This window comes from Ursus maritimus, unplaced genomic scaffold (genome assembly GCF_017311325.1).
Source record: "Ursus maritimus isolate PB19 unplaced genomic scaffold, ASM1731132v1 scaffold_4, whole genome shotgun sequence".
NCBI classification, from domain to species: domain Eukaryota; kingdom Metazoa; phylum Chordata; class Mammalia; order Carnivora; family Ursidae; genus Ursus; species Ursus maritimus.
Window position 1 is genome coordinate 75,444,899 of NW_024426552.1, and position 25,842 is coordinate 75,470,740.

Below are 25,842 nucleotides of genomic sequence, written 5' to 3' on the forward strand. Positions count from 1 at the left end.
GATGTTACGATTGGGACATTTAATCAAATGTGCACATTTTCAGGAGCACTCTACAAAGGACACTGGGCCCTATTTGACAAGGCAATGGATCCAGAGGCAGAATGATGTAATGAGAAGGAGCAGGGGCAACACTGAGGTGGGATGGGTACAGAGTGATGGTGGTGAGGTCCGGGAGACGGTGAGGAGGACGTTTTTTCCAACAAGGGAGGAACAGGTATAAGCATTAGATTTTTACCCAAATTTCAGACTAAACATAAGTTTGAGCTTCTGTGGGACTGCGTCCAGCTGGCTGGAGAAACTGGTGGGAGACAAAGAGCCCTGATACTGAAGGCTTTCCCTAACTCTATAGCTGACTCATTCAGGAATACCACCTTCTTCACGAAAGCCTCATTTCTCCCACTTGTGCTTAGGGATCTGGATACAAAATGGGCCTTCTGCTGGGAACCCTTAAGACCGTCCGTTTGCTCACTGGAGGAGATAATGCTAGGTGAAATAAGTCAAGCAGAGAAAGACAATTATCATATGATTTCTCTCATCTATGGAACATAAGAACTAGGAAGATCGGTAGGGGAAGAAAGGGATAAAGAAACGGGGGGGTAATCAGAAGGGGGAATGAAGCATGAGAGACTATGGACTCTGAGAAACAAACTGAGGGCTTCAGAGGGGAGGCGGTGGGGGAATGGGATAGACTGGTGATGGGTAGTAAGGAGGGCACGTATTGCATGGTGCACTGGGTGTTATACGCAACTAATGAATCATCGAACTTTACATCAAAAACCAGGGATGTACTGTATGGTGACTAACATAATATAATAAAAAAAACATTAAAAAAAAAAAGAAAGACCGTCCGTTTGCTGCCTCAGTTCTGGCCCTCACAGACTACCCATTCTTACACGCTACTGCAGATTCCTTTTGGATAGGGAGACTGCGATGCTCCCAAGAAATGCTGCTCTCACAGCTGTTAGAAACCCAAAGGATTGCTTTCAAATTGACCAAGTCCTTGAATTTGAACACTTCTGACAAGGGTATAAAAATGAAAGCTTTCCCTTCCCCCAAACCATTCATAAATACCTCCTTTCTACGTGGAAATCAAGGAGGTGACAGGAGCGGACTTAGAGATGCTCTCGCCTAAATGACAAAGTTTGAAGCCACAATGCTTGCATTCAAATCCTCTGACCAGCTCTATGTTCTTGGGCAACTCCCGAAGGCCTTCTGAGCCTTGACATCCTCACATTACAAACAAAACCAAAACAAATGCACAAAATAAACCTGTATGCTGAGCTTAAATTGAGATTGGAAATGTTTTACAAACTGGCAAGCAGTATATAGTTATTATTATTGTTCCTTAATTCAACAATTAAGGGACATCAGCTATACCAAGACAGTGCCCAGTGCTAAATGTGCAAAGAACCTGGATGGAGATGAAACATATACTTAAAAAAAAAAAAAAAGAATTATTTCTTTTAGATAAGAGAGAGAGAGAGAGTAGTGGGGTGGGGAGGGGCAGAGGGAGAGGGAGAGAGAGTCCTAAGCTGACTCCACGCTGAGTGCAGAGCCTGACACCGTGCTTGATCTCACCACCCTAAGAGCAAGACCTGAGCCGAAACCAAGAGTCAGACGCTCAACTGACTGTGCCACCCAGACGCCCTGAAACTTATACTTTAATGTAAGTTAGGAAATGATAAATGTCATAAATCTCATTCCACTTCTGCTTAAAATAGATTGAACAAAACAAGATCTAATATGCAACCTTACTTTATCCATTAGAATCTGGAAATCGGTTATAAAATTTCCCTTCAACTTTAAAACATGTAACTTAACTCTGAATCATCTTGTTATTTTGTTATTGTTATTTGCCTGTTAAATGAGGTTCCACATGTCCCACTTGGTCACTTTCTGTAGTTAAGGCAAAGGAAATTCTTTTTTTTTTTTTTTAAAGATTTTATTATTTATTTATTTGACAGAGATAGAGACAGCCAGCGAGAGAGGGAACACAAGCAGGGGGAGTGGGAGAGGAAGAAGCAGGCTCATAGCGGAGGAGCCTGATGTGGGGCTCGATCCCATAATGCCGGGATCACGCCCTGAGCCGAAGGCAGACGCCCAAGCGCTGTGCCACCCAGGCGCCCCGAGGCAAAGGAAATTCTAAACACGAAAGAATGATAATGACACGCTGGACAGTCCAAAAGTGAAGTGATCAGAGTACTCAAAGGCTTTGATATCAGGATAGACAACGAATGGGTGGAGGAACTAGAATTTAGCCAGGACAAGATTCAAATGGACTTGAAAACTTCCTTCAAATACCTAAAAGGCTTTTAAGTGGAAAACGTATTAGCTGTCTTTTCTGCGGACAGATGATGTTGTAAGGAGACAGGAAGGAACTCCATAACCTTTAGAGAGTTCAACAAAGGAAAAAGCTGCCTTGAGAGCTAGTAAATTTCCCATCCTTGGAACCATCCTCATTTAAAAGAGCATAATGGTAAATCCATTGCAAAATAACTTTGCAAAATCCATTGCAAAAAGCCTGCTTTTGAAAAGTGAGCAAGCACCCCTCTGTTTACTTCTTTTATAAATCGTTCACTTGGCTAACCGGCACAAAATGAAAGTAGAACTCCATATTTCAAGACCCACCCGTAGAAAGAGAACCAAGCGGCACATTTAATGAGTTTAAAGGGGCCTTTTACGTACTACTCAGTGAGCTTCTGCCATCATCAGATCTCTGGGCTCCAGCCACCCTGATCCATGTCCCTTCCGGATTTTCTGTCAATTGTACTAAATGAAATAACTCATTGTCATAAAGCCTGCTTTACAATCCAGTTTTACTCATCAAGGGAATGTGTCTGCAACATGTACTTTCTCCAACATCCCTATCTCTTGAGCACGCTATCATCAGGTACTTTTACAGAAGGGGAGGTGGCAAATTACTTCAAACTGCATGAATTTCTGTAAGTGCAATAACATTCCTCAGTTATTAAAGGGCATCTTTTTTTTTTTTTTAAGTTGTCATTTGAATTCAAACTCTTTGGAAAACATGCATAATAATCTTAATGATCCCATTGAGCAGTTTAAATTCAAATTGTGGAGCATTTGAAATACCATGCTGGCAGCACTTTCCATAAATTACTCTCAAATTCAATACGTCCACACACACACATGCATGCGCGCACGCACGTACCACACTCAAAAATCTTTAAATTACAGTTTCTCTTTTCTTGTCCCATTTAAATTGTGATTTGGTTGATAAATTAGAGCTGTAGTGTCTGCTTATAAATTTCAATATTATTTTTTAAGAGAATTATTTTGTGGCAGGCATACATTTTTATTTCCCCTGAGGGTAAAAGCAGCTTTGTTTTGTTATAGGTTCCTGGATTTGGTGTGAGCGTGTACTTGTGTTTGTATGCACACACGGGTGTGTGTCTTGGTGTTTGGCAACTCAAGACCAATTTACTTATTTACCTGGCAATTCACCCTGTATACCAGACCTTTAGGAAACGCTGGGAGACTGAACCAAAAAGGTCACTTCTGCTAGAGAGACTGCTCACCTAGGATCTTTATAATGAGCTCCTATCTAGAGCAGAATTGGACTCATTACATCTTGGGAATTTAATGATTAAAGGAAGTTCTTTAAGATAGTTGAGAGAAAAGACCTAATTTTCACTTTATTTCTAGTACCTCTGAAAATTAATATTTGCTCACAAAGTTTGCCAGTAAGAGTTCAGACACCAAAAAATGTATATAAACATGCTGGGAAATATTGTTTTAATACATGGCCAATGTACATCAATCCAGAATGCAGGCACTGTACACAATTCCAAGGTTGTGCAATTCACAGATGTAATCACAACTCCGTTATGAGGAAAAATTTCCCTGTAACTTTGAAAATACGGGTGTTCTTTGCTACTGAAATCCATCTGCTTCCTGTGAAAAACAGTTGGGATGCTTGATACCACTTAAAACATCAATGCAACAGTAATGATTAGATACTTGGGAATAATTACATTTTTTAAGACCGATTAAAGTCTGTTTTGATGTGTTAGTCCCTAACGAAAGTTACGATTCACTGATTTATAAGAAAAGTTGATACAAGGACAACCCTTTAGACTGCAAATGTTGGGCATGAACTGGTTAAAACAGAGTATCATGACTATATTGAATGGTACTTAGAAGCTATCTCATAAAGTTGTATATTTACCTTAAAAATGATTCTTAAAAGACAAACTCAAATTGTAAATTAAAACCTGTTATACCCAAAGGGCAGCAGAAAACCTCTCCAGGGTTGCGGAAGTCAGAGGAAAAAATCATCAGTACCACCATCATCCACAAATATGAACTGAATGCCAGCAGAGCGTGAGGCCTGGGCAAGGAGCCTTCGTGGAGGCTGAGGGGAGACAGGGATGTGACATGCTTAAATAAATAGGGACAAAATTAGTCCCTCAATCTTTTGTGTCACCTCCGACTCCCAAAGACAGTTCCTATGCTCATTAAGCACATAGCATTCTACGTCTTTGTGTCTTTGGACGGCTCTCTCTTTCGAACAGTGAGCTCCCCAAGGATTGGGATCCCATCTTTTTCAACTTGGTATCCTCAATTCCCTACACTATCTGAAATATGGAGGGTGCTCGGTAAATATTCACTGGATGAATAAGTGACTGAAAACCATTTAGGCAGGCAACTGAGATGCAGAGGAAAGAAAACTCAACTCAAGCCAGAAAAGGGATGTCAGAGGCTTGTTTCACTTTCTTCGCTATATGGGCTACTTTCTCTGGGCCTCGTTTTTCTCATGTTTAATCTAGGACTAACACCTGCCTTGTGGGATTGTGGTGGACATCAAATGCAAAGCACATGCATTTAAGTGTAAGGTATTATTATGCTAAGCAATTGGTACAGGTGGTAAATGCTATAAGATATATAATTAACATAGCTGAAAAACAGGTAGATTATTAAGTGAAGTTGCCTAATACCATGCCACGGTGACTCAGGGAATTGAGAATCAAGTTATTCTTCCTTGAAAACGCCTAATAATCATCCTCTGCCATGTAAAGGTAACATAAATATCAAATGACAAATTGGTTGCTATGTGATTTAGGAAATTCGCATGGCTCTCTTTTACCTGGCAAAATCACGCTCCTGCTGGGCTTTGGTTTACTAATCTGCAAAAAGAGGGGCTTGGGTTAGAGAATCTGCAAGGTCCTTTCCAGCTTCCACGGATAAATCCTTTGTCACTCAATTCTACCAGCAAAAGGGACTTAAACTCTCTAGAAGTATATACGGTATATACGTGCCTCTTTGCTAGCTTTTAAGTATCCGCCTTCCTACAAAAGGGTAGCTTTACCATAGCCATTCCCTTGGCTCTTGTTTCTTGTGGTCTCAACACAAAGGAATTTGGCCTTTGTGATGAATCCCTTTAAGATGCCATCAGAGGAAGGTAATGAGTCCAAGATGATCTGCCCTGTGTACAGAAAAACCTAAGCACCCGGACATACTTTTACCTCCTTCGCTCCCAAATTTTCCGCAGAATAGCACACATACGATGAATGCTCCATACATCCTTCCTTACCAGCAGGCTGATTTCTTTTCCTTTGGTTCCAAAAGTTGTAAAGTTCAACAAGGAAAATTAATATTCAGAAATTCGAATCGTGCTTGTTCCTTCTTTTCCCCCTATCAAATCCTACTTCACTTTCAAGGGGGGTGGGTCTTTTTTGTTGCTGGTCTCCTCCTCCTCCTCCTCCTCCTCCTCCCCCACCCTCTTCTCTGAGCTCCCACCACTGCCCGAATCTCTCTCCCAGATAGATTCTGCCTCGTATTCCCCTCTATAGGAGCTCGGAAACACCCCTGAGCAGAATCGGACAGCACAATTTCATAAAAACAACCTTCTTCGTTTTATTTTACTTTGAACTTAATTAATAGTGATGCTTAACCTTCCACCTCTTAATTACATTGGCAAGTTGGTGAAGTTTATTGATCCATGCATGAGGAGTTAGTTCCAAAAGGGACTCTGACAAAGAGCACTTTATGGGAGAACACATCGTTATTCCAGCAGCTTTGCTGGAATGACCTGCGGACACTGCCTGGCCAGACTCAGGCCAGTCTGGCTTCCTGCCACTCATGCCAATTTCCTAATGATCTAATAGGAATGCACAACAACCCAGTAAAGGACCGAGTCTTTCTCTCTTTCTGGTCTTAAAAATGAGGTAAGAACTAGTGGGTTAAAGTGTATCCTTAAGGGAAAATGCACCACGGCTCTGCAGTGTTCTGAACATTAATAGGGCCCTTCTGAAAGTCTAGCAAAAAAATTTAAAGGCAACAGGATGCTCGATAAACAACTGCTAAATACCTAAGTACACAGCTTTTATACCTAGAAACCTAGGACACTGCAATTGTTACTCCATTAACCAGTGCTGATAACGCATTCACAGACATATGGCCAAAAGATGTAATCCATTGCTACGGACTGAACTGTTTCTCCCCCCAGATTTGTTTGTTGAAACTCTAACCCCAATGTGATGGTATTTGGAGATGAGGTGTTTGGGAGGTAATTAGGATTACTTGAGGTTATGAGGGTGGGCCTTCATGACGGGATTAGTGCTTTTATAAGAGGAGACACCCAAGAGCTGTTCTCTTTCCCTCTTTCTGCTATGTGGGGACATAGTAAGAAGCCAGAAAGGGGGCCCTCACCAGAATCCAACCATGCAGACACCCTGATCTTGGACTTGCAGCCTTTAAAACTGCGAGGAATGAATTTCTGTTGTGTAAGCAATTAAGCCACCCAGTCTAAGGTATTTTGCTACAGCACCCCAAGCTGATTGGTACATTCATTTAAAAAAGAAAAAAAGAAAAAAAAAAAAAAGAAAAAAAAAGAAAAAAGAAAAGAGAAAAGAAAAAAAAGAAAAGAAAACAATCAAAACCAAAAACCCACACACAAACTGACAACTAAATTCCCCTCAGGGAGACAGGTACTGCTCTGGGCACTATTTTGGCTGATGTAGAGTAAGGTCTAGGGTTGAGTAGGAGAAAGAGACACAAAGAACAACAGAAAAAAATGCACGTGTTCCCAAGGAGCTTACAGTGAGAATCCACAAGGGTGAGGGTGAGACTGTCAGCCCATATAAGGCGGGGACAGTAAAGGGTTAAAACAAAGGCGAAGGAGTAAAACCAAGGTAGAGAGAAAAGCTCCAGGGACACAGAGGATGGAGCGCTTGTCTTCAGCTTAGAAGAACACAGGGAAAGATTCTCAAAACAGTGGTAACCAAACTGGGGCCTGAGGTTTATTAAAAAAAGACTTGCTGATTTAAAAAAAAATCCTATCTGATGACAGGCCATCTGTTAGCTTGAATTTACTTCAAGAGAAAGGTAGAGGCTAAGATTTAGAGTGCAGGAACTAGCTCAAAGCTCTGCTCTAATCCTATGCTAATTCCTCATTTTCCAAAGCCCTCGGTTTATTAAGTCTTGATTTTGTTAATTTGTGGAAAGGAAGGAATAGTAACAGTTCCCACTCATCTGTCAGGGGTGGAAAAAGAATGACTATTGTGGCATTAGGAGAAAATCAGATTTACCACATGACACCCTGGTACGTGCCTCTTCCTCTGTGAAGTCCTTCTTATCAAATGCCTCCGTTCCTCCAAAATGTCCCCAGTCTCCTCCCCCAGTCCTTTCCTGTGGGGCCCTGACACATTCGTACAATCTATTTTGTGGAAAACCTATTTGTGTATTTGTTATGCTTTATTATAGAAGTTAGAGTCCGCCTAAACTAGACTAAAAATATACATTTTTACTTTTTAAACGGATACATTTTAGAAGGTTCAGTTTTATTTTAACTAATGTGTCCCAATGACTTTATTAATGTAAACTGCCTCAAATACCTTTTAGCATTAATAAAGAGCCAGCCCATAAAGTAAAAAATATCTTTTGTGGAAGACATTTACTCTCCTTTCAAAAATTTTTTTTGATATAATTTAAAAACTCATTACATATGTGTGTTTCTGGCTTTCAGGGCTTAACGGGTTCTAACTGCCTCCATCCACCTGTGAGACCCCCGCCCCCCAGCTTGTCTTTCCCCCTTATCTTGGCATCCTGTTTTCCCATATTGTAAACGTAAAAGACCGTTTTATTAAATAATCTTTAAGTTAAAAAAGTAAACATTTTTTGAAGACCTACAATATACCAGGCTCTTGTCACCGTGAAGTGTTCAAAAAGAGGACTCGCCATGTTGCAATGATGAGCCAAACTTGCCTCATCCCTTGATTGCGGAGAGGTGAGCAAAAGAGAGGTCCAGGAAGCAGATCTTTTTTTTTCCTTTTTTTTTTTCTCTTCAGTAAGCCTGGCTGGAGGCTGGCGTCCCTGGCTGGAGGGAATTACCATGTCCCATTCAAAGTCATCAGAACATGAGAGAGCCTCCATTCAAACTCCCTGGCAGTTTTCATCTGGGAGTCAGGTCTGTGTGTTTGACCTTGAGTGAGCTAGCTCTTATGATAATTCTACGACTGGAAGCTAGACAGCTGGCTTCACTCTCACATCTTTCCCTTCAATCTTTTACATTTACATTTCAGCAGTGACTGCTCACAAGCTCCCAGAACCAAGTTCTCCTCTCCGCTTCATATACACACAGGGAGCCTCAAATCCAAGGTGCACCAAAGGGCAAAGAGTCGAAGACCTTTTTAGGAGACGCTGGGATCTAGAGTGAAACCAGGTCCCCTCTGGCCCCAAGCCCCATAAATATCAAAGCAGGGATGGCTCACCTAGTGTGACAAGAATCACGGAAAAGACAAAGATGAACAAAAGGAGACACCCGTGTCCCAACACAGCACTCTCTAAGGGATTCAAACAGTAAGAGAACGTGTCAAAAACTCATATGGCTTCAGTGCCAGTTGTAGGAAGTGAAATCATAGGAGAGGAAACAAAAGCATTGTGTCGGAAAAGGCCACATATATTTGGGGAAGTTCCAGGAAAGCTTTTTAAGGTTGGTTGATACAGATTTTCAAATCTTGGAGAGGAGAAAAGGCACAAGGCAGACAGCAGCCTGGAGCACAGACAGAGAAGTGTAAAATATCAATGTCCAGGAGAAGACAGTCCCAGTTGGCCAAGTGTGGTAAAAAGAATGTGTAGGAGAGAGATGGGAGATAGTGAAGTATTTTGGGACTACTTCTTAGATGAGCTGGGCTAGAAATACAGACACGTGGATCTCAAAACCGAGCACGAACAAGAACCTCCCCCAAGAGCCTTGTAAAAGATGCACATTTCTTGGCTCCTTGTGCAGAAATTCTGGGGAGTGGTCCAGAACTTTACTTTTTTAATGAGGACTTGAGGGTGGTTCCAAAGTAGATGACCTCTGACACATTTTGGGAAAACCAAGCTTCGAGAGTCTCATGACTTGCCGCCACCCCTCAGACGCTGCGAGCTCTTGAACCAGCAGCACACAGGTAACATTCCAGAGCCTGTGAGGCTGACTCATAATAAACAGTCCTTTGGGGATTCAAGTGAGGTGAAGTTCTCCTTTGCGGGTTCTGTTCGCACGTACCTGGGGCTTGGCCCGGTGCAGTTACTGACTGTCCAAAGCCCCCACACTTCGATTTTTGTTTAGCCCTGTCAGCCTCTCTGAACCCTCCTTTAGCCACCGAGGTAAGAAATATTACTCTCATTCTATCTGTGGGGAAATTTAAGGTAAAATAAATGACGTGAATGCAGAATAGTAGCTGGTCAAGCTGGGTATGAACCAGGTCTGACTTTACATTCCATGATTTTTTCTTGAAAATCATGTGTTGCCTCACAGCAGGCCCGCTAAGTGAAAGACTGAATGTCATACTTAGGACTCTTGAACTTATTTTCAGGTTTATTTTTAACATTGATTTTAAAGCATAAACACACTCTCTCTCTTTCTCTCCTCTGTCCCAATCCTTTTCTTCTAATTGGAAACATGAGGGTAAAGACATTTTTCTCTGTTGAGGGTACAGAGCAGCTCAGAAGGCCCTGCTAACACAGATATGTGCTGTATCTGGGTAATTATCATTCCTTTATCCTTTAAGAGACAAACGATAAATATGAAAGAAAACGAGGAACAGACTCCTTCCCTGTTTTCTTTCCATCCTTTTATTTCTAAAGTAGGAAGTTTACTGAACCACTGCCAACAATTCACTCAGCCTAATGAAGTGTACAAGTAATAGGATTAAATAATCTTAAACCATTATTACAGTGGCCTGATGCTGACATTCCTCCAAACCCTGGCAAACACGGAGTGGTGAGTTCATGCTTGATTTAAAAATAAACAAACTAGGGCAGTGGGAAGGTTCTAGCATAAAGTTTCAGAGGCATTTAACCTGGAAATCTGAGACTCTCCATCTTGGTTGGAGCTGAAGCAGACACTGTCCTATTTCTACACTCTCCAACCAAAATTTATGGAACCCAACATTTTCTAGGGATGTTTCTCTGGCGTCTGTAGCCACATATGATTAAACCTCTTCATGTCAGTCCCAAAGAAAGCAGCTCTTTGAAGGCATCATCGAGGTTCATGGTTTCTATTCCTGCCTCTGCCACTAATAAACCGTATAACCTCAGGCAAATCAGTCAGCTTTCTTGGGCTTCAGGTATTCTCAGCCTTAAACTGACATTATTGAATTTCTAAGTTTCCTTCCTTCTGGCCTTTAAAATGCACTCTAATTCTATAACAACAGAAATAAATACACTCAGGGATAGGAACTGGAGAAAAAGGTTACACTCAGCTAGCCTCTTCCTTGTTCTGGGCAGTCTGCCTGCCGGTCTTTGCCCCCTACCCTCACCAAGGGCCGACTTGGAGGCTGCAGGGATGTGATGAGCCGTAGCCTTGATCCGCAGAGGACCGGGGGCTAGCTGGGAAAAAGGGCTAAATAAAAACCTTTACAAAGGGCCACGCTGTAACTATCCCCCCTCCCGCCAAGCCTTGCTCTTGTATAATTACAGGGTAATATGAATGCCTGTTGAAGTGAGAGGTGCTTTCCAAAGCATATTCAATCCCCAAATCATTTTGCTCATGGGTTAATTATCCCTGTAAAATTTTATAGCATTCTTCACTTAAATCGTTTATGCTTTTAAAGGTTTACCTCGGTATTTTATAGCTTTTGTTGCTTCTGTATAGGGCTTTTTTTCCTGTTATATTTTCTTAAACTAAAATTTATCATTTTAATTTTGTCAAGTTACTAAACTTTTATTATTCTAAGACTTGAGATTTTCTCAGATTCTCTAGAATAATCAATCATCTGTAAATATGGCTACACCTTAGTCTTATGATTTTGAGTGAAAAAGTCTCAGAAAAATAGGTATGATAAATGCTATTCATTTAAAATTAAGAAACATTATACACAAGTGACATTATATTCAAGAGATATGGAGTCAAAATATGAAGAAATGCATGGATATGGTAAAAAACAGATTTAGCATAATGACTACCTCTGTACAAGAGCGTTGGGAATGTGATTAGGGACAAGGACCTCAGGGTTTCAATGGAATTTCTAATGTTTTATTTGTTAAAGTGGATAAAGGGTACATGAAATTTCATCATATTATGCTTTGTATCTTTGTGTGTTAGAAATATTACATAATAAATTGAAATATATATGTAAAACAAAGAAAAATTTATATATATATATGAAAGTTTATATAAGACTTGTTTCCCAATTCCCATTATGAAGGCTAGAATGTTAAAAACAATATTAATATAATAGCAGTGACACTATGCATACCTAGCAAGAACTAAGAAGATGGCTGGCCATTAGTTTGTTTTATCCTATTAAACACATATCTTCCTTTTTCTTCTATTTTACTGAGGGCTTGTTTTGTGTTCTTGCAACTATTTTTGTTTTAAACAAGGATGTATGATAGATTCCATTAAATGCCCTTTAGGTATTTATGGAGATGACTGGTTTATTAACATTTGATATCTATATAATGGATTATGTTAAAATGTTTCTAATATTGTCTTAACATTGAATTACCTGGGATGTTTCATTATGCGGCACTCAATTTGCTAATACTTCGTTTAGGGTTTCTGCACGGGTGAAAGTCAGATGAGCGGACTTTTCTTTTGGGGGCGACCTTGTTTGTTACTAATATTATTAACCAGGATCAGGCTAGCTTTCCAAAATGATCTGAGCAGCTTATCTTCTCTTGCTGAGCTCTGAAAGTTGAACTTGCATAGCAATCATTTGCTTTTGACGATCTGAGAAGTCCTCTCAATGAAATTTCCTGGTGCTTTCTCAGGTGGTAGGTCTGCACTCCACCCGTGTTTATGGGGTTATTCAAGGGTTCTTCCCTTGCATTTTAAGAATGCACAGATCATAGCCTCTTCTATAAAATTTTAAGTGCAACGATTTTTAAATGTCTTCTATACATATGCTAAGAAGTTCTTTTTCATTCCTAATTTTCTGTAGGAAAATTTTTGTTTCTCTCTTTCTTTCTCATCTTCCCTGGATGCTTATTTTATTTCTCTTCTCAAAGAATCATCTCCTGGACCTAAAAATTCTAGTACTTTTCAGTTTATCAATAACTGCCTTTAATAATTTCCTTCTTCCTGTAGGTTGACTTTGTTGTCCTTTTCTAGGTCTTTAGATTAATATATATGCACCCTTTCTTGTTGCACTTAATGATCCTAGCTGGACTGGAACTCAACTCCGGCTGGGTCTCATTCTGGTTGTCATGCAGCCTTACCATCAGCACCACTTTCTAAGAAGTCTTTAACCCACAGGTATGCTTATTGGTTTATCCTTTGCTAGGTTCTTGTCTTGCTATACTGCCTTGTGCAACTCTGTGAGCCCAAGTAGGAAATGTCTATATTTTCCTCTTAGCCTATGTGAGGATGTTTTTTTAAATCTTCCATGGAGATCTGAGAGGAAGATAGAATCTCTTTGCTTATATGGATCCGATCAGTCATATTAATCATATTACTCAACTTCCATAATTGGTTTGTCAAAGATTTCACAGAATGTGTTAAAGTTTTATAAAGCATATGGTTTAACCATTTTCATCTCATATTTCATCAATATTTTTGTATCATATATTTCAATGTAATGATATTTAACGAAGAAAGGCCCAGGGCTGTTCCTTCGGAACTGTGACATTTATCAATAAAGTAATATACTTTGGCCTATGTAATAGTTTTGTTCTGAATTGTACTTTGTCTGCTATTAATATTGTAGTTAGTAGGTGATTAATATTATTTTCTTTTAGCCTGAATTTGCTATTCATCTTTTCCTCTCTCTCTCTTTTTTTTTTTTTTTAAAGATTTTATTTATTTATTTGACAGAGATAGAGACAGCCAGCGAGAGAGGGAACACAAGCAGGGGGAGTGGGAGAGGAAGAAGCAGGCTCCTAGCGGAGGAACCTGATGTGGGGCTCGATCCCAGAACGCCGGGATCATGCCCTGAGCCGAAGGCAGACGCTTAACCGCTGTGCCACCCAGGCGCCCCAAAAGACTTCATTTTTTTTTTTTTTAGATTCTTTTTTTTTTTTTTTTTAAGATTTTATTTTATTTATTTGACAGAGATAGAGACAGCCAGCAAGAGAGGGAACACAAGCAGGGGGAGTGGGAGAGGAAGAAACAGTCTCATAGCGGAGGAGCCGGATGTGGGGCTCGATCCCGGAACGCCGGGATCATGCCCTGAGCCGAAGGCAGACGCTTTAACCGCTGTGCCACCCAGGCGCCCCAATCTTTTCCTCTCTCTTTAACTATTAGTTGTATTGGTTCATTGCTCATCACCATTTTATTAGCCCTGGATTTCCCACACACTCTATTTTGATTAATTTATTTGTCCGCTGGAATATTTCTTTGAGTCATTTTCTTTTCAGAAAAGGTATGTACGTGATACATATTCTTTTCGAATGCCCATTGTAGATGTTTTGAATGCCCTTTGGAGAAGGCAAAGTTTGATGTACTGTCAAGTAACAAAAGCAAGTCACTAATTAGTAAGGATGGTATGATCCCATTTGTGTGTGTGTGTGTGTGCACGCATGTGTAAACCACATGTGTATAGATGTATGGTTATATCTATACACAGAGTTATTGAGATAGAAAAGAAGTGTGTGGTAAAATATAAGCTGTTATATTATTTAGATGGGGGAGCTGTGCATATTTTAATACATTTTCTAATTTTTCTCTAGTGAGCATATAATACTTAAAAACATAGTTGTATTTTTTTAAGAACGACTACCATAAGAAAGGATATTTTGAGCTCTATATTTCTCTAATATGTCCAAAAATAAGGCAAAAGTCACTTTATAAAATTCAGAATGTAGGTTAACTGTATTTTTTTAAACTTGACATTATGAAAAAATGGTAATAGAGAAAAAATTAATTATGAGAAAGGAAACCTAGTAATAACAAATGAAATTTCCAGTGACTGGCTGGGTGCATGAAAAGAGCTGGACTTGAGAATCAAAGGCCAGGTCAAGTCTTAGATCTGACACTCATGCTTTATGGAACTGAGCAAGCTGACTTTTTCTAAAACTCAGCTTCTTATTACTGGAAAGGAAGGCAATAATAATCGTACTATTTTGTAGAATCATTAGAGGGTGACATAAGATAAAAGAAAAGTGCTCTATAAAATTGAAAGCACTAAACAAATGTTATTATTATGATTATTTTTAACCTAAAAAGAAGGGTTTCCCCTTAAAACCTGAGGCACTTCAGGGAGAGCCACATGTAAATGCTCCAGAAAAGACAGAGGTCTTGTGTTTTATTGCCAATAGAAGTTGAGCATTTCAGATTCTGGAATGCTGGAAGGCATGATTTATGTGGTCATCAATTCAAATGGAAATGGAAGGCTCTAATCAGAGAGGGCTGTCAGTATCTTCGTATCTTAGGAAGTTGAATATTAGTTTCAGGGTGGTAATATGGACCTAGCAATCAAGTACAAGTTAGAAGATCTGTCCCTAGTCTTAGTTTGTTTTTTGCTTTGAAAATATCAAAGCCGCCATCAAGTTGGACCAGTAATCCCCCCACCCCACCCCTGCACTGGTCTATTTCACAAGGTTCTAATAGGAATGGTAACGCGCAATGAGAGGTGCTCAGGATCACTGTCAAATATAAGGGGAGGGGGTCCAGAGAGAGAGAGAGAGAGAGAGCGCGATCAGCAGTACTGAGCATGGTGAAATCGCTCTAGAGGACACTTGACAGATGTCCCTCTTTCTTGAAGCATTTTCTCCTTTCTGGGAGAGTGCTTGAGGGATAATGATGTAACATCAAGAAGCAAGTGTGTGTGCAGGTGCGCTTGGCATGAGGGGGAAAGACAGACAATTGCTCCTTGGAGGTGAGGGAGCACGGGTGGGCAATGAGAAAAGAAAAGGAGAGTTCACGTGGATTTTTCAGCTTTTGTCCAGACTCTGAGCTCCTTTCCCAACACCCACATACAACACTGGTCATAACTGTTTTTAAAACACTACTAGGAGGAACTGAGCATATAAAAGGACAACTTTGCTGCAGAGGTAGGAGACTGTGGCCATTTAGTGACATAAGAAAGCAAAAGGCCAAGAGCGTGTTGGCCACTAATGTGTCAAGCTCAGGAACCTCGCAGTGTTTAGTCTCCTGTGGAATTGGCCTCCGATTTCCTGAGGCCTTTTAATCACTTGGATTTTAACTCTAATAAAAATGTCTGTACCAACTTCCACTGCTGGAGAGTTAGAAGTTGGATTTGATCCACTCTGAGTAAGAGCCCCGGTTTAGGGGAAGATCCTTGGCTGCCATTTCGTAAACAGACTTTTGCTGAGAATCTCGGATGCGCTATGTCTCAGGCCCAGACTCCTTGGCAATGCTAAGGACACAGCAGTTCTTTTGTTAACCTACACTTGTGGCCAAACTTGTCTCATTCAGGACAGAAGAAGACATAAGTGCGAGGCACGGCTGCTGCCCCTCCTATTCGTACCAACATAAAAATCTTCTCAGGCAAAGCATGAACCTCTTCTTCTCATGTATGTCCTCATATTCCTTCTATGACGTCCATTTATTTCAGTATTTCCATAGCAACTGTAGCTATGAAATTACCCCAAACATAGAGGGATTTCTAAATTGTATCAGATTATGCTAAGGGAAAAAGCAATGATAATAATGTTATTAATGGATTAAGGCCTTCTATTAGTAAACAATTTCATAATGTTGAAAACATCACAAATTATTCATTCCTTTTCTTTGAAGACAGGGAAGAAGTTAATATCTCCCTTTTATAAATGAAGATAACAGTACTCAGAAATTAAATGACTTACCCAAGGTCACACTAGGAGAGCAAGGTCTAGAAGCAATGTATTCTATTTATATCACCTTACTTCTCAAGGAAGCTTAGTGTTCATAATTTTAATCTGTACGTTTACACAAATCCATAAAAATAATCAAAACTAAGCTTTAAAGAGATCACCAAAGTTGAAAAGCATCTTATTGATTTTGCTAATAATTATACAAACTTAAATCAAAATAATTATTACAGGGGTGCTGGGTGGCTCAGTCAGTTGGGTGTCCAACTTAATTTCAGCTTGGGTCATGGTCTCAGGACTGTGGGAGAGAGCCCTCCATCAGGCTCCATGCTCAGCATGGAGTCTGCTTGTCCCTCTCCCTCCGTTCCTTCCCCCACTCGAGTGTGCTCTTGCTCTCTCTCAAATAAGTAAATTCTTTTAAAAAATAAAATAACTGTTACATAAGGCACTTATTAAATTGTTTCAAAGTAAATATAAATAAACCACTTTCAATAGTGGATAGGTTATAGTTTAACATATGGTTTCACATCGCTGATGGTTCTGTGAATTTGAAGAATCTTTCTAAAGAAATCTAGCAAAAGTTCTCCAAATTGCTGCAAAGTAAACTTGGTAATATAAATAAAAGAATTTATACTAAGAAAAAAAATCAAAGTAAAATAATACAAAACTTTCATATATTAAAAAAAGAAAAACCTTTTACTCAGCTATTTATAGGCATGTTATTTACGATACTAAAAGAATGGAAAATACCCAATACCTTTCTAGTGACAAACAGCTATAAAATGCAGTATGCAAACACAAAGCAAACCTAAACAGAAGAAACCTAAAAAATAGAGATTATTAACAGTGGAAAGCTATACACATATTTATATTAAGTCAACCAACAGAAAACACAAAAGAAAGCATATATAAAATGATTAAAGAGAATTATAGTGCCTTACAGAACAAACTGGTTTAATTACAGTCATGTATGTGCAAGGATTAAGGATTCGAGAAACAATAGGAAAATCTGAATAATCACTGAAGCAAAGATGAAGACATAACTGGTATATTTTCCCTTCAAATTATGTAAATGGTCAATCTAAATATGATCTAAGTTGATCAATAATTAATTTAGGCAAGAAGAAATTAAATTTATATTAGATGAGACTCCTTCTGAATTCAGAGCATCGAACATGGATGGTCTTTACACAGAAATAATGAACTAAACCACGATCGTGAATATTCTGATTCTATTAAAAAAAAAAAAAGCCCACTGACTGAGGCCCGGGGCCTGGGTTTTCTCCACTTTGTGTATACAGGATGTCTCTTGGACATCAGTTTCCACCCATGGAACAAGAGGCAGTTTGACCGAATGGCATCACAGGTGCTTCTGATCAAAGGGCTCTGGTTCCAAGAGACAGACAGCCCACCCTAGGGTCCTCCTTACCACACACTCTGTCTTCAAACCAACTTGTTTCATTTTAGCCTCCCAGCTTCCCCAATCCCCCCCAAAAGAAAACTCTTTACATTTCTGGTGTGGCAGCTTATTGGACATATGAAAAGTCCCAAAGAAATTAAAATGCTAAAACATCCAGCTGAGAGCTTGAGGGCTGTGCTGAACTCTGAAATCAATATTGAACAAGGGTCTCTGAATACAGCTTAACTGAATTCTGATAAGAATGAAATTACATTTTAGAGTCACCATGGATAGATCTCATAAAGAAAAATCTTGATTAAAGGTTCTTCTGTGGGAAAGACGTCAAAAAGGATGGTAAGAATTTCCATTGTTTGAATTCACCCAGCTCTTCCAAGGATGTGATTAAATATTTCCCAGATACTCTTCCTTGTCATAAGCACAGTCTAGCAATAGAGCAGCCAAAGCAGAAGGAGAGACCAACTCAAGAATCCCTGAGCTCCTATGCTTGGCCTGGAGAGCGAAACCTGAGCCCACACACTGTGGAAACTCATAATTTAGCGAGACGACACTTCTTTCAATCTTATTACACACTCAGAAGGGCAAGAAAAGCATTTAAAAATGGGACAGGGGTATGCCTGAGAGGTTAAAACAATTCCCTAAAGCCCAAGGAATCTCACGGCACATGTAAGGTCCTCATATTCAGAAATATGAAATATGCCAGAAATCTTACCAAAATTCATCTCAGAATAACAGGCATTCCATTACCATTCCTGTGTGCTTTACAGGATTGCCTCATTTCATCTTCACAAGCCTTTGGGGAAAATCCTGCAATCACCCCCATTACATATATGGGGGGACTGAGGCTTGGAAAGAGCTTTCTCAAGGAGACAAAGCCTTAAGTGATGAAATCAAATTCAAACCATGTTCCTTACTCCATGTTACACTGTTTCCCAATATTGCTCATATGATTCCTAGCCCTGAGGGATACAAGAAAAAATGAAGGAGACTGCCACCAGAGCACCATTAAAGCCGCAAGAATCAACAATGCAGTCCGAAAAAGGATGAAAAATAGACACAGAGCTACACAAAACACAGCAGTGTGTGGTCACTTCGTGTAAGGACAAAGGGCCACAGGTGCTTCCAGAGGCCCTGCGGACATCACTGTCACAGAGCTCACTGCAGTAAGTGATTTCACGTGCTGGCCCTACTCCACTGTCCATGCCGTCTGTTTACAAAGGCAGGGGATTTTGTAATTTTTCTATTTTCAGTAAAGATTCCAAAGGATGATGTTTGAAATATTCTTATTTCCTAAAGAGATAAGCTTTTGTTCAGTAGACCTTCCCTCATATGTAACTGCTCCCTTCCAGATCAATAGGACATTATGGCGTTGGTGTTTATGTTCTAGACAAACTAAAAACGTGCGCTGTCAGCAGAGGCTATGGGGCCAGGGGTGTGAAGGACTGAATATAGCCCTGGCTATGACACCAATGATGGAACGGAAGAGGTCGTTTTCCGCCTCTCTGTGTTTCTGTGTTCTCACTTCTAAAAAGAGGAGTTTGTCTCCAGCTCCGGCATTGTGTGGCACCATTACGATGCGATACGTATTTAAGTTAAGTTGCTTTGGGAAGGAAAATGAAATAAAATTGAACCTAAGAGATGCCAAACAATATCAAATCCTGCAAGATCTTGATCTTGAAGAACTTTCAGATCGGTGCAACAGACTCCAGGCCTGCAGTGACTTAGAGCCACCAGGCCATGGGAAGACACCGACAAGGCCAAAACTTCTGCAGTGAACTTGAACCTTGGGGTTCTGCAAAGCTATGTATAACTCCTGAGACCTTGCACCCAAAGCTTCCTTTATGTTTCAATGCCTGGGCACTGAGGCCAAACCATGCCTCCTTTGCAGGTTTGCAAAAATGCACCGATTTTTCCACTGCACCAATTTTTCCACTAACAAGTGTTAAACAGATTAAAATCATGCAGAAAGACAGCAAAGAAATGTATTTCAAGTTTAATAAAAGTTTATGTTCTTTCATCAAATTGCTCTATCAGAAGATAGCTTAATGTGTAGATGTAAATAGCCTGGTAAGAAATGAAGAGAGTGTATTTTTTAGCCACCCAGCTATGTTATTTAAATATAATTGTTGTGTTCTTTAAAACAAAAACAAAAACAAAAACAAACCTCAATTATTAGCTCAGTCAGCATTACTACTCATTTTCCTTTAAGGGAAATTCATTTCCGTGTATCATAAAGGGACTATCTGTTTGCATCATTGAAAACCTGCTGGGTACAGTAGGTAGGAAACCTTTTGGGTAGATAGGGGTGATTCAAAGATCCCAGGTATTTGAAAGAGCATTAAGGAGCCCAGAGGCCCTAGCAGGGTTTCTTTACAAATACTGGCAAAATCAAATGCAGGCTGAGACGTAATAACAAGAGGTGTGACTATGCCACTTGGGAAACCTTCTGCTGTTCAAGGGGGTGTGTGTGAGCTTGCACGTACATGCTTGAAAGGCACAAGGGGATGATCTTCCCAGCAGCCCACTACTTGATAACCAGCAGATCCTCCTGACATGCCTTTCTGACCTCATACGAACAGGGGACAACTGGAAAAAATTAAGATATGCCAATCTACACACACACACACACACACACACACACACACACACACACGCACTTTGAAACCTGGGGAGAAATAATGATCTGCTGGCTACACTCTATCTGGAGTGACTGGCATTCTGCCAAAGAAGACATCTTTGCAAAGCACCCAGGAGCTGGAGGAGCAGCAGAGCAGAATGTGAACTTACAATGTAGCAGGGCTCACAGTAAGCTTTCTTCTCCACCGCATAGAAGGGCTGTCCCCTGAGTTTGTTGTTGCAGATGATGCAGGTAAAACAGTCCACGTGGAAGACCTGATCCATGGCAGTGCATCCTGTCCCTTCCCCAACGACATTCTCCCCACAGCGAGCACAGCGGCCTGAAAGAAAAAAAGGGAGTGACTCCTAAGAACACACCAAGGGACACTTTCAGTCCTTCTAGGACTGAAGCCAACATGGAAGAGAACGCCGATTCATAATGGCGGCAGCAGCAAAAGGACTGACAGCACCACCGCCACCGCCACCAGGAGCAAGATCACGGCTATAGCCACCCCTAGCCCGAGTACGGCCGCCATGATGGGGATCTTCCATGAGGCATTTGAGGAGCTGACCTTCACAGCTCAAGGACCTACAGAAGGTGACAGGGTAGAACTCAGGTCTCCTGATGTCGAGGCCGTGCTGTGCCTGTAATCTCACACCAAGTGTAAGAGGAATATGACTCAGCATGGTAGCACTGAGCACGTTCAGGAAAGTCTTTCTGCTTGGAGAGTCTAGTGTCCAGTTAGACTGTGAAGGAACTGGGTAAAAAATCAAACCTCAACTCCTTTCAGAAAAGCCCAGGTTGTAAAATCTCTGCATCCAGCCCTCAGCGACAGCCAGATCAAAAGGGAGTCCCTTTTATTTCCCCACAGTTCTGACGGCTGGAAAGTTCTTTCTCGTATGGGGCCAGACTGCTTCCTCAAGCTAACTGCTACCCTGTACTTTCAGTTCTGTCTTCTAGGGCCTCATGAAACACGTCTCATCTCTTACACCTGACACCCTTGAAGTTAGTACAATTCAGTTAGTATTGCCTCCAAGTCTGATCATAGTTTGAACATTCCTAAAACCTGCAGCAGTTCCACAGACTCTAGGGTTTTGGGTCCCGATGGCCCTGGTTGTCACTATCCAGCCTAGTGTTCTGTAAACTTTCAGCATTCTAAAACTGATTTATGGGGCATCTGGATCACATGTGGACATCAGATTTAGGTTTCCAAAAATTCATTGTTTTAAATAGGAACAATAAAACATAACTGAAGACAAATATTTATGGCAGTGTGAGGCACCGTGCTGGCTGCAATCTGTATCCCTATCTGGTTCCGTCATGGGAATCTTGAGCCAGAGGTCAGATCCACACCCAGTTTTCCTTCTTATTCTTTATTTCTATAAGTAGAAAGTCGTAACAAATAATTACAGGTCACTGGGAATGTCAACAAGAATCTGGGGGCTTTAATACATAAGCTGTAGCAAACCTAGTGCTTCCCCTGTGCCAGCAACATGTCTCAAGGTGCTTTTAGACATGTTAACTCATTTCATATTTATAGCCACCTATGTCTTAGGTCTGTTATTGTCCCTCTTTTACAGATGAGGAAACTGAGTCACAAAAATGGTTAATGAAATTCAAATCTAAGTAGTCTAGCTTCACTGTCCACGGTTTTAACCACTATGGTGTCTGGCCTCTGCTCAGTTCTGTGCATCAGGATTGAACACAGAGCTGACATTACGGGGAGATTTCTCACTGAAGACTGCTTTCAGCATTCCATCACATTGGATTGACAATCATTTCACACCTACAAACGGGAGGGCTAAATATTTCAACTTGGGAGAAAAGAGGCAAATATATTTCTAATCTTCTCTGGTTGCACTGGCACTGGAAAATATTTCTATATGCTCTGTTGCAGGACTTGAATGTATTTTTAAAATATAACCCAAAGTACAGATCATTTTTCCCTCTAAGGACTAAGAAATATCAAATACTGGAAAAAGAGTTAAACTCTGGGAAACTGAGCTGTCTCCACTGTAGTTATATTATAAAGTCCTGATATCATATTCTTGACATATGACAAAAACTTTTGTAATAACCTTTGTGGCTTGTTTTACAAACCTCTACCCAAGACTTAACTTGTACCTGTTTTTATCGTAAGATGTATAATCTTAGAAAGTTGCCTTTAAAATTTTGGACTTTAATTGCCTTCAGTAACAAAATTAGGTCATTGCATATGACACTTGTTTTGTGATTATTCAGGAAAAAAAAAACCCCAACAGCTTAACTGTTTACTAAGAAGTTCACTGGGCTCTGTTTGAACTTGATGCTATACTTCTCAAAGCTTCACGCCACTATCTGTCATTTCATCACAGGAAACACACTGCGATTATAGGTAAATGGATCACCAACTCATCAAGTCTTATTTTTTAAAAAGTCATCATCATACTCAGTATTCAAACTTTTCTTTTACAACTGCTTGTGCAGACTTATCATATTTGTCTTAGAATTTACAGATTCACTCCCAATATTTATATTGGAATCCTCTTTCACCAAAATTTACATTTTTAATATTAATCCGAAGTGGTATTTATGGTATTATCTTTATTACTATTTTTCCTGCCTTCACTGAATCATATTGAAATCACTGATCTATTTTGGTGAACTAAGAAATAATGCAATACAATAGTGATAATGAAAAATATAGGTTTAGCAGCAGTGGAAAAAAACATACTAATGACATGAAGATACTCTGAGCTGAATGGCGCTGTTGGTGAACATTGGTCAAACAACACCAAACAACAGAGGTCTGTGATACATGTGCAATCTTTAAGAATGTCATGGGCATTAAGGAGGCACGTGATGTGATGAGCACTGGGTGTTACTGAACATTATATCAAAAACCAATGATGTACTATACCTTGGCTAATTGAATTTAAATAAAAAAAAAAAAGAATGGGATGATTATAAAGAGCATATTGGCTTCCTGGGGCGCCTGGGCGGCTCAGTCGGTTAAGCATCTGACTCTTGGTTTCAGGTCAGGTCACAATCTCATGAGTCACGAGATCAAGCCCTGTGTATTGGTCTCTGCGCTGAACGGGGAGTCTGCTTAAAGATTCTCTCCTCTGACCCTCCCCCTGCTCTCTCTCTAAGATAAATAAATAAATCTTTTAAAAAAAAAGAGCATACTGCATTCCTAATTTTACATTTCAAATTTTTTTACATTTCAAATCTGTTAAATTCAGGTCAACAGAATTATTTATTTATTAAATAATTTCTATTAAATAGAAATTTCCCTTTCTATTAAACTGGGTTCCATGACAGTCCACCAGGGACTACTAGTGATGTGTGGACCACACCTTGGGGGAAAAAAATTCTGGCTAAATGTTACAGTCTACTGGTACAGTGGTCTGTAAGACAGTTGGGGGTAGAGATTCTGATCCAGACCATGGCTGGCCAGAAGTATAGTCTCTGGAACCCAAGAGCTTGAGTCTACATAGTTTATGGAGAGTTTGCTAGCTAACCCTGAGGATATGGGAGAAAATCTCAATCACTGGTTAGAGAGAAGATGAGGGCAGACCCCTCCAGGTCAGGCTGAAAAGACAAGTTTTGAAATTTTCATTCTGTTCAACAAAAGTTCCCCAGGTCTCTACTCTGCCAGTACCATATTCTGCTTCTGTGCGATATACAGACATGGATTAGATGATGTCAGTGCCTTTTACAATCATTATAAGACTCTATACCTTCTACCATCACATGGAAAAAGGTGCCAAATGCCATAGGAGAAGTGCTCTGGAGGTATGGGAGGGAAATCACGTGTGAGAGGGGCTCAGGAAAGGTTTTGTGGAGAAAGTGGCACTGGAACCCAACTCAAGGATGGAACTGTGACAGGTGGAGATGGGAAGGAGAAAAACATTCTGGTTTTTCCAAAGGGAATGAGTGGCTGGGCTTGACTTGATCCCAAACGTCTGCAGTAACTTGGTGTTGGCACAACAAGGATTTGTCTTCTCAGCTATGAAAGCAGATGGGCTGTATTCACAAGGAACAATCTTCTCCTTTATAATTTAGAGAACATTCTTCCAGAGTGGGTCAGGCTAATATGCTGGACCCAGACATGACCAGCTCTGCTGCCTCCCGTAGTTTTCCTATTCTTGGGAGAAATCGGGGACACAGGCTCGAGGGCAGTCAGTCTGGCACCTTTAAAATCACAAGCACAGAAAAAGAGCGAAGAACAAAAAATAAAAATAGCCCTACACATCAGCAGGACAGAAAAGGTGCCCGAATGTTCCCTTTTCACATTAACAAATTTACAAACTATGCCTTTTAGGGAAGCATTCACAATGGAAAGAAAGCTACTCAAGCATAGTACATCCTTGCCCCTAGAGGGGCTTACACTACACATCATTAAAAGCAGACCACAATCTCCATGCCCATCTTTTGGACAAGTATCTCAGCACTTTTTTAAATGAGAAAAACCAGGGGAATGGTAGCAGACTTGAAGGCATCAGAGCATGAAGGAAACAGAGTTGATTAGGGGCCGGTAGGAAGCTCAAGTTCAGACCCAGGGCTTGAATGAGGAGCTTGCTGGCAAAGCTTAGCACAGTAATTTAAAAAATCCAATGACAGAGGATCAGATAGTCTGAGGAGAATTTTGATACTGAATTAAGATGCCTGAATAATAATAATAATAATAATAATAATAATAATAATAAAGGAACTTATTTCTAAAGCTTGCTTATATATTATTGCTTGCCATGTACACTGCTTTGTATTTTCTCTGGAAAAACCCAGTTATGGGTTCTTCTCACCGCTTCCCCCATGGACCCTGTCCCAACCTCTGGAGTGAAGCCTCTCTCAAAGGTGTCTTTCCACCACATGCCTACGACCCAAATCAGGATCCATAATCTTTCATGGGCCATTGCGATGGCTTCCTGTTTGCTCCAGTATCTGCTTTACTTCCTCTTACAAAGGGAAAAACTCTCTGGAAGTCTTAGTCCTGAGCTAAGGTCTGGAAGGTTATGTAGAATTGGAACAAGTAATTTTTAGGATGGGCATGGGTGGCGGGTGACATTACAGGCAAATAACAGGGTGAGCAAAGGAGGTAAATTAGTAGGATACGGGTTTTCATATTTATTGCTTCCCATTTTCTCTTTCAGTAATGTGAATATATTTCCTTTATAATGTGAAAATAAAATTTTTAATTAAAAATTTTTTTTATGGGTTTGATCCTTGCACCATTAGTATAATAGGCCACAGGCCCTCTTAGCAAACACTGCTTGTTTGTAGGTAGGATCAAAAACATCCAGAGCCATTTTGAAAGTTGGTGATACTCCCAAACTTGCACATTATTCAACATCAAAAGTAAAATAGAAAATGTATGCGTATGCAGACATCAGGCCAGGTCACATTTGTCTTCATGTCTTCCTTGCTATCTGACTTATAACAGAAATTTAAGGCACAAGCAAAAGTAATATTCTATTTTTAAATACCACAATGAATTGAAACCCTATATGCCGATTGTATGATATATCAGCTTTCTCATTATGCACCTTCTGCAAAATGTTCTGAACAGAGTCCTGTTTGAAAAATTGAATCAATAAGGTTATATCAGGGTAATGAAGTCAGGGTA

General features: G+C 40.2%; 1 protein-coding gene across 16 annotated transcripts in view; it reads right to left on the bottom strand.

Moving 5' to 3' along the window:
* Nucleotides 1-25,842, bottom strand: part of LOC103676028 (LIM domain containing preferred translocation partner in lipoma) — a 644,793-nt gene that overhangs the window by 89,363 nt on the left and 529,588 nt on the right. For all 16 annotated transcript variants that reach the window (XM_040621467.1, XM_040621465.1, XM_040621452.1 and 13 more), the window contains one exon: nt 20,405-20,574. In XM_040621467.1, coding sequence (XP_040477401.1) covers nt 20,405-20,574 — 170 coding nt within the window. The remainder of the gene's footprint in view (nt 1-20,404; nt 20,575-25,842) is intronic.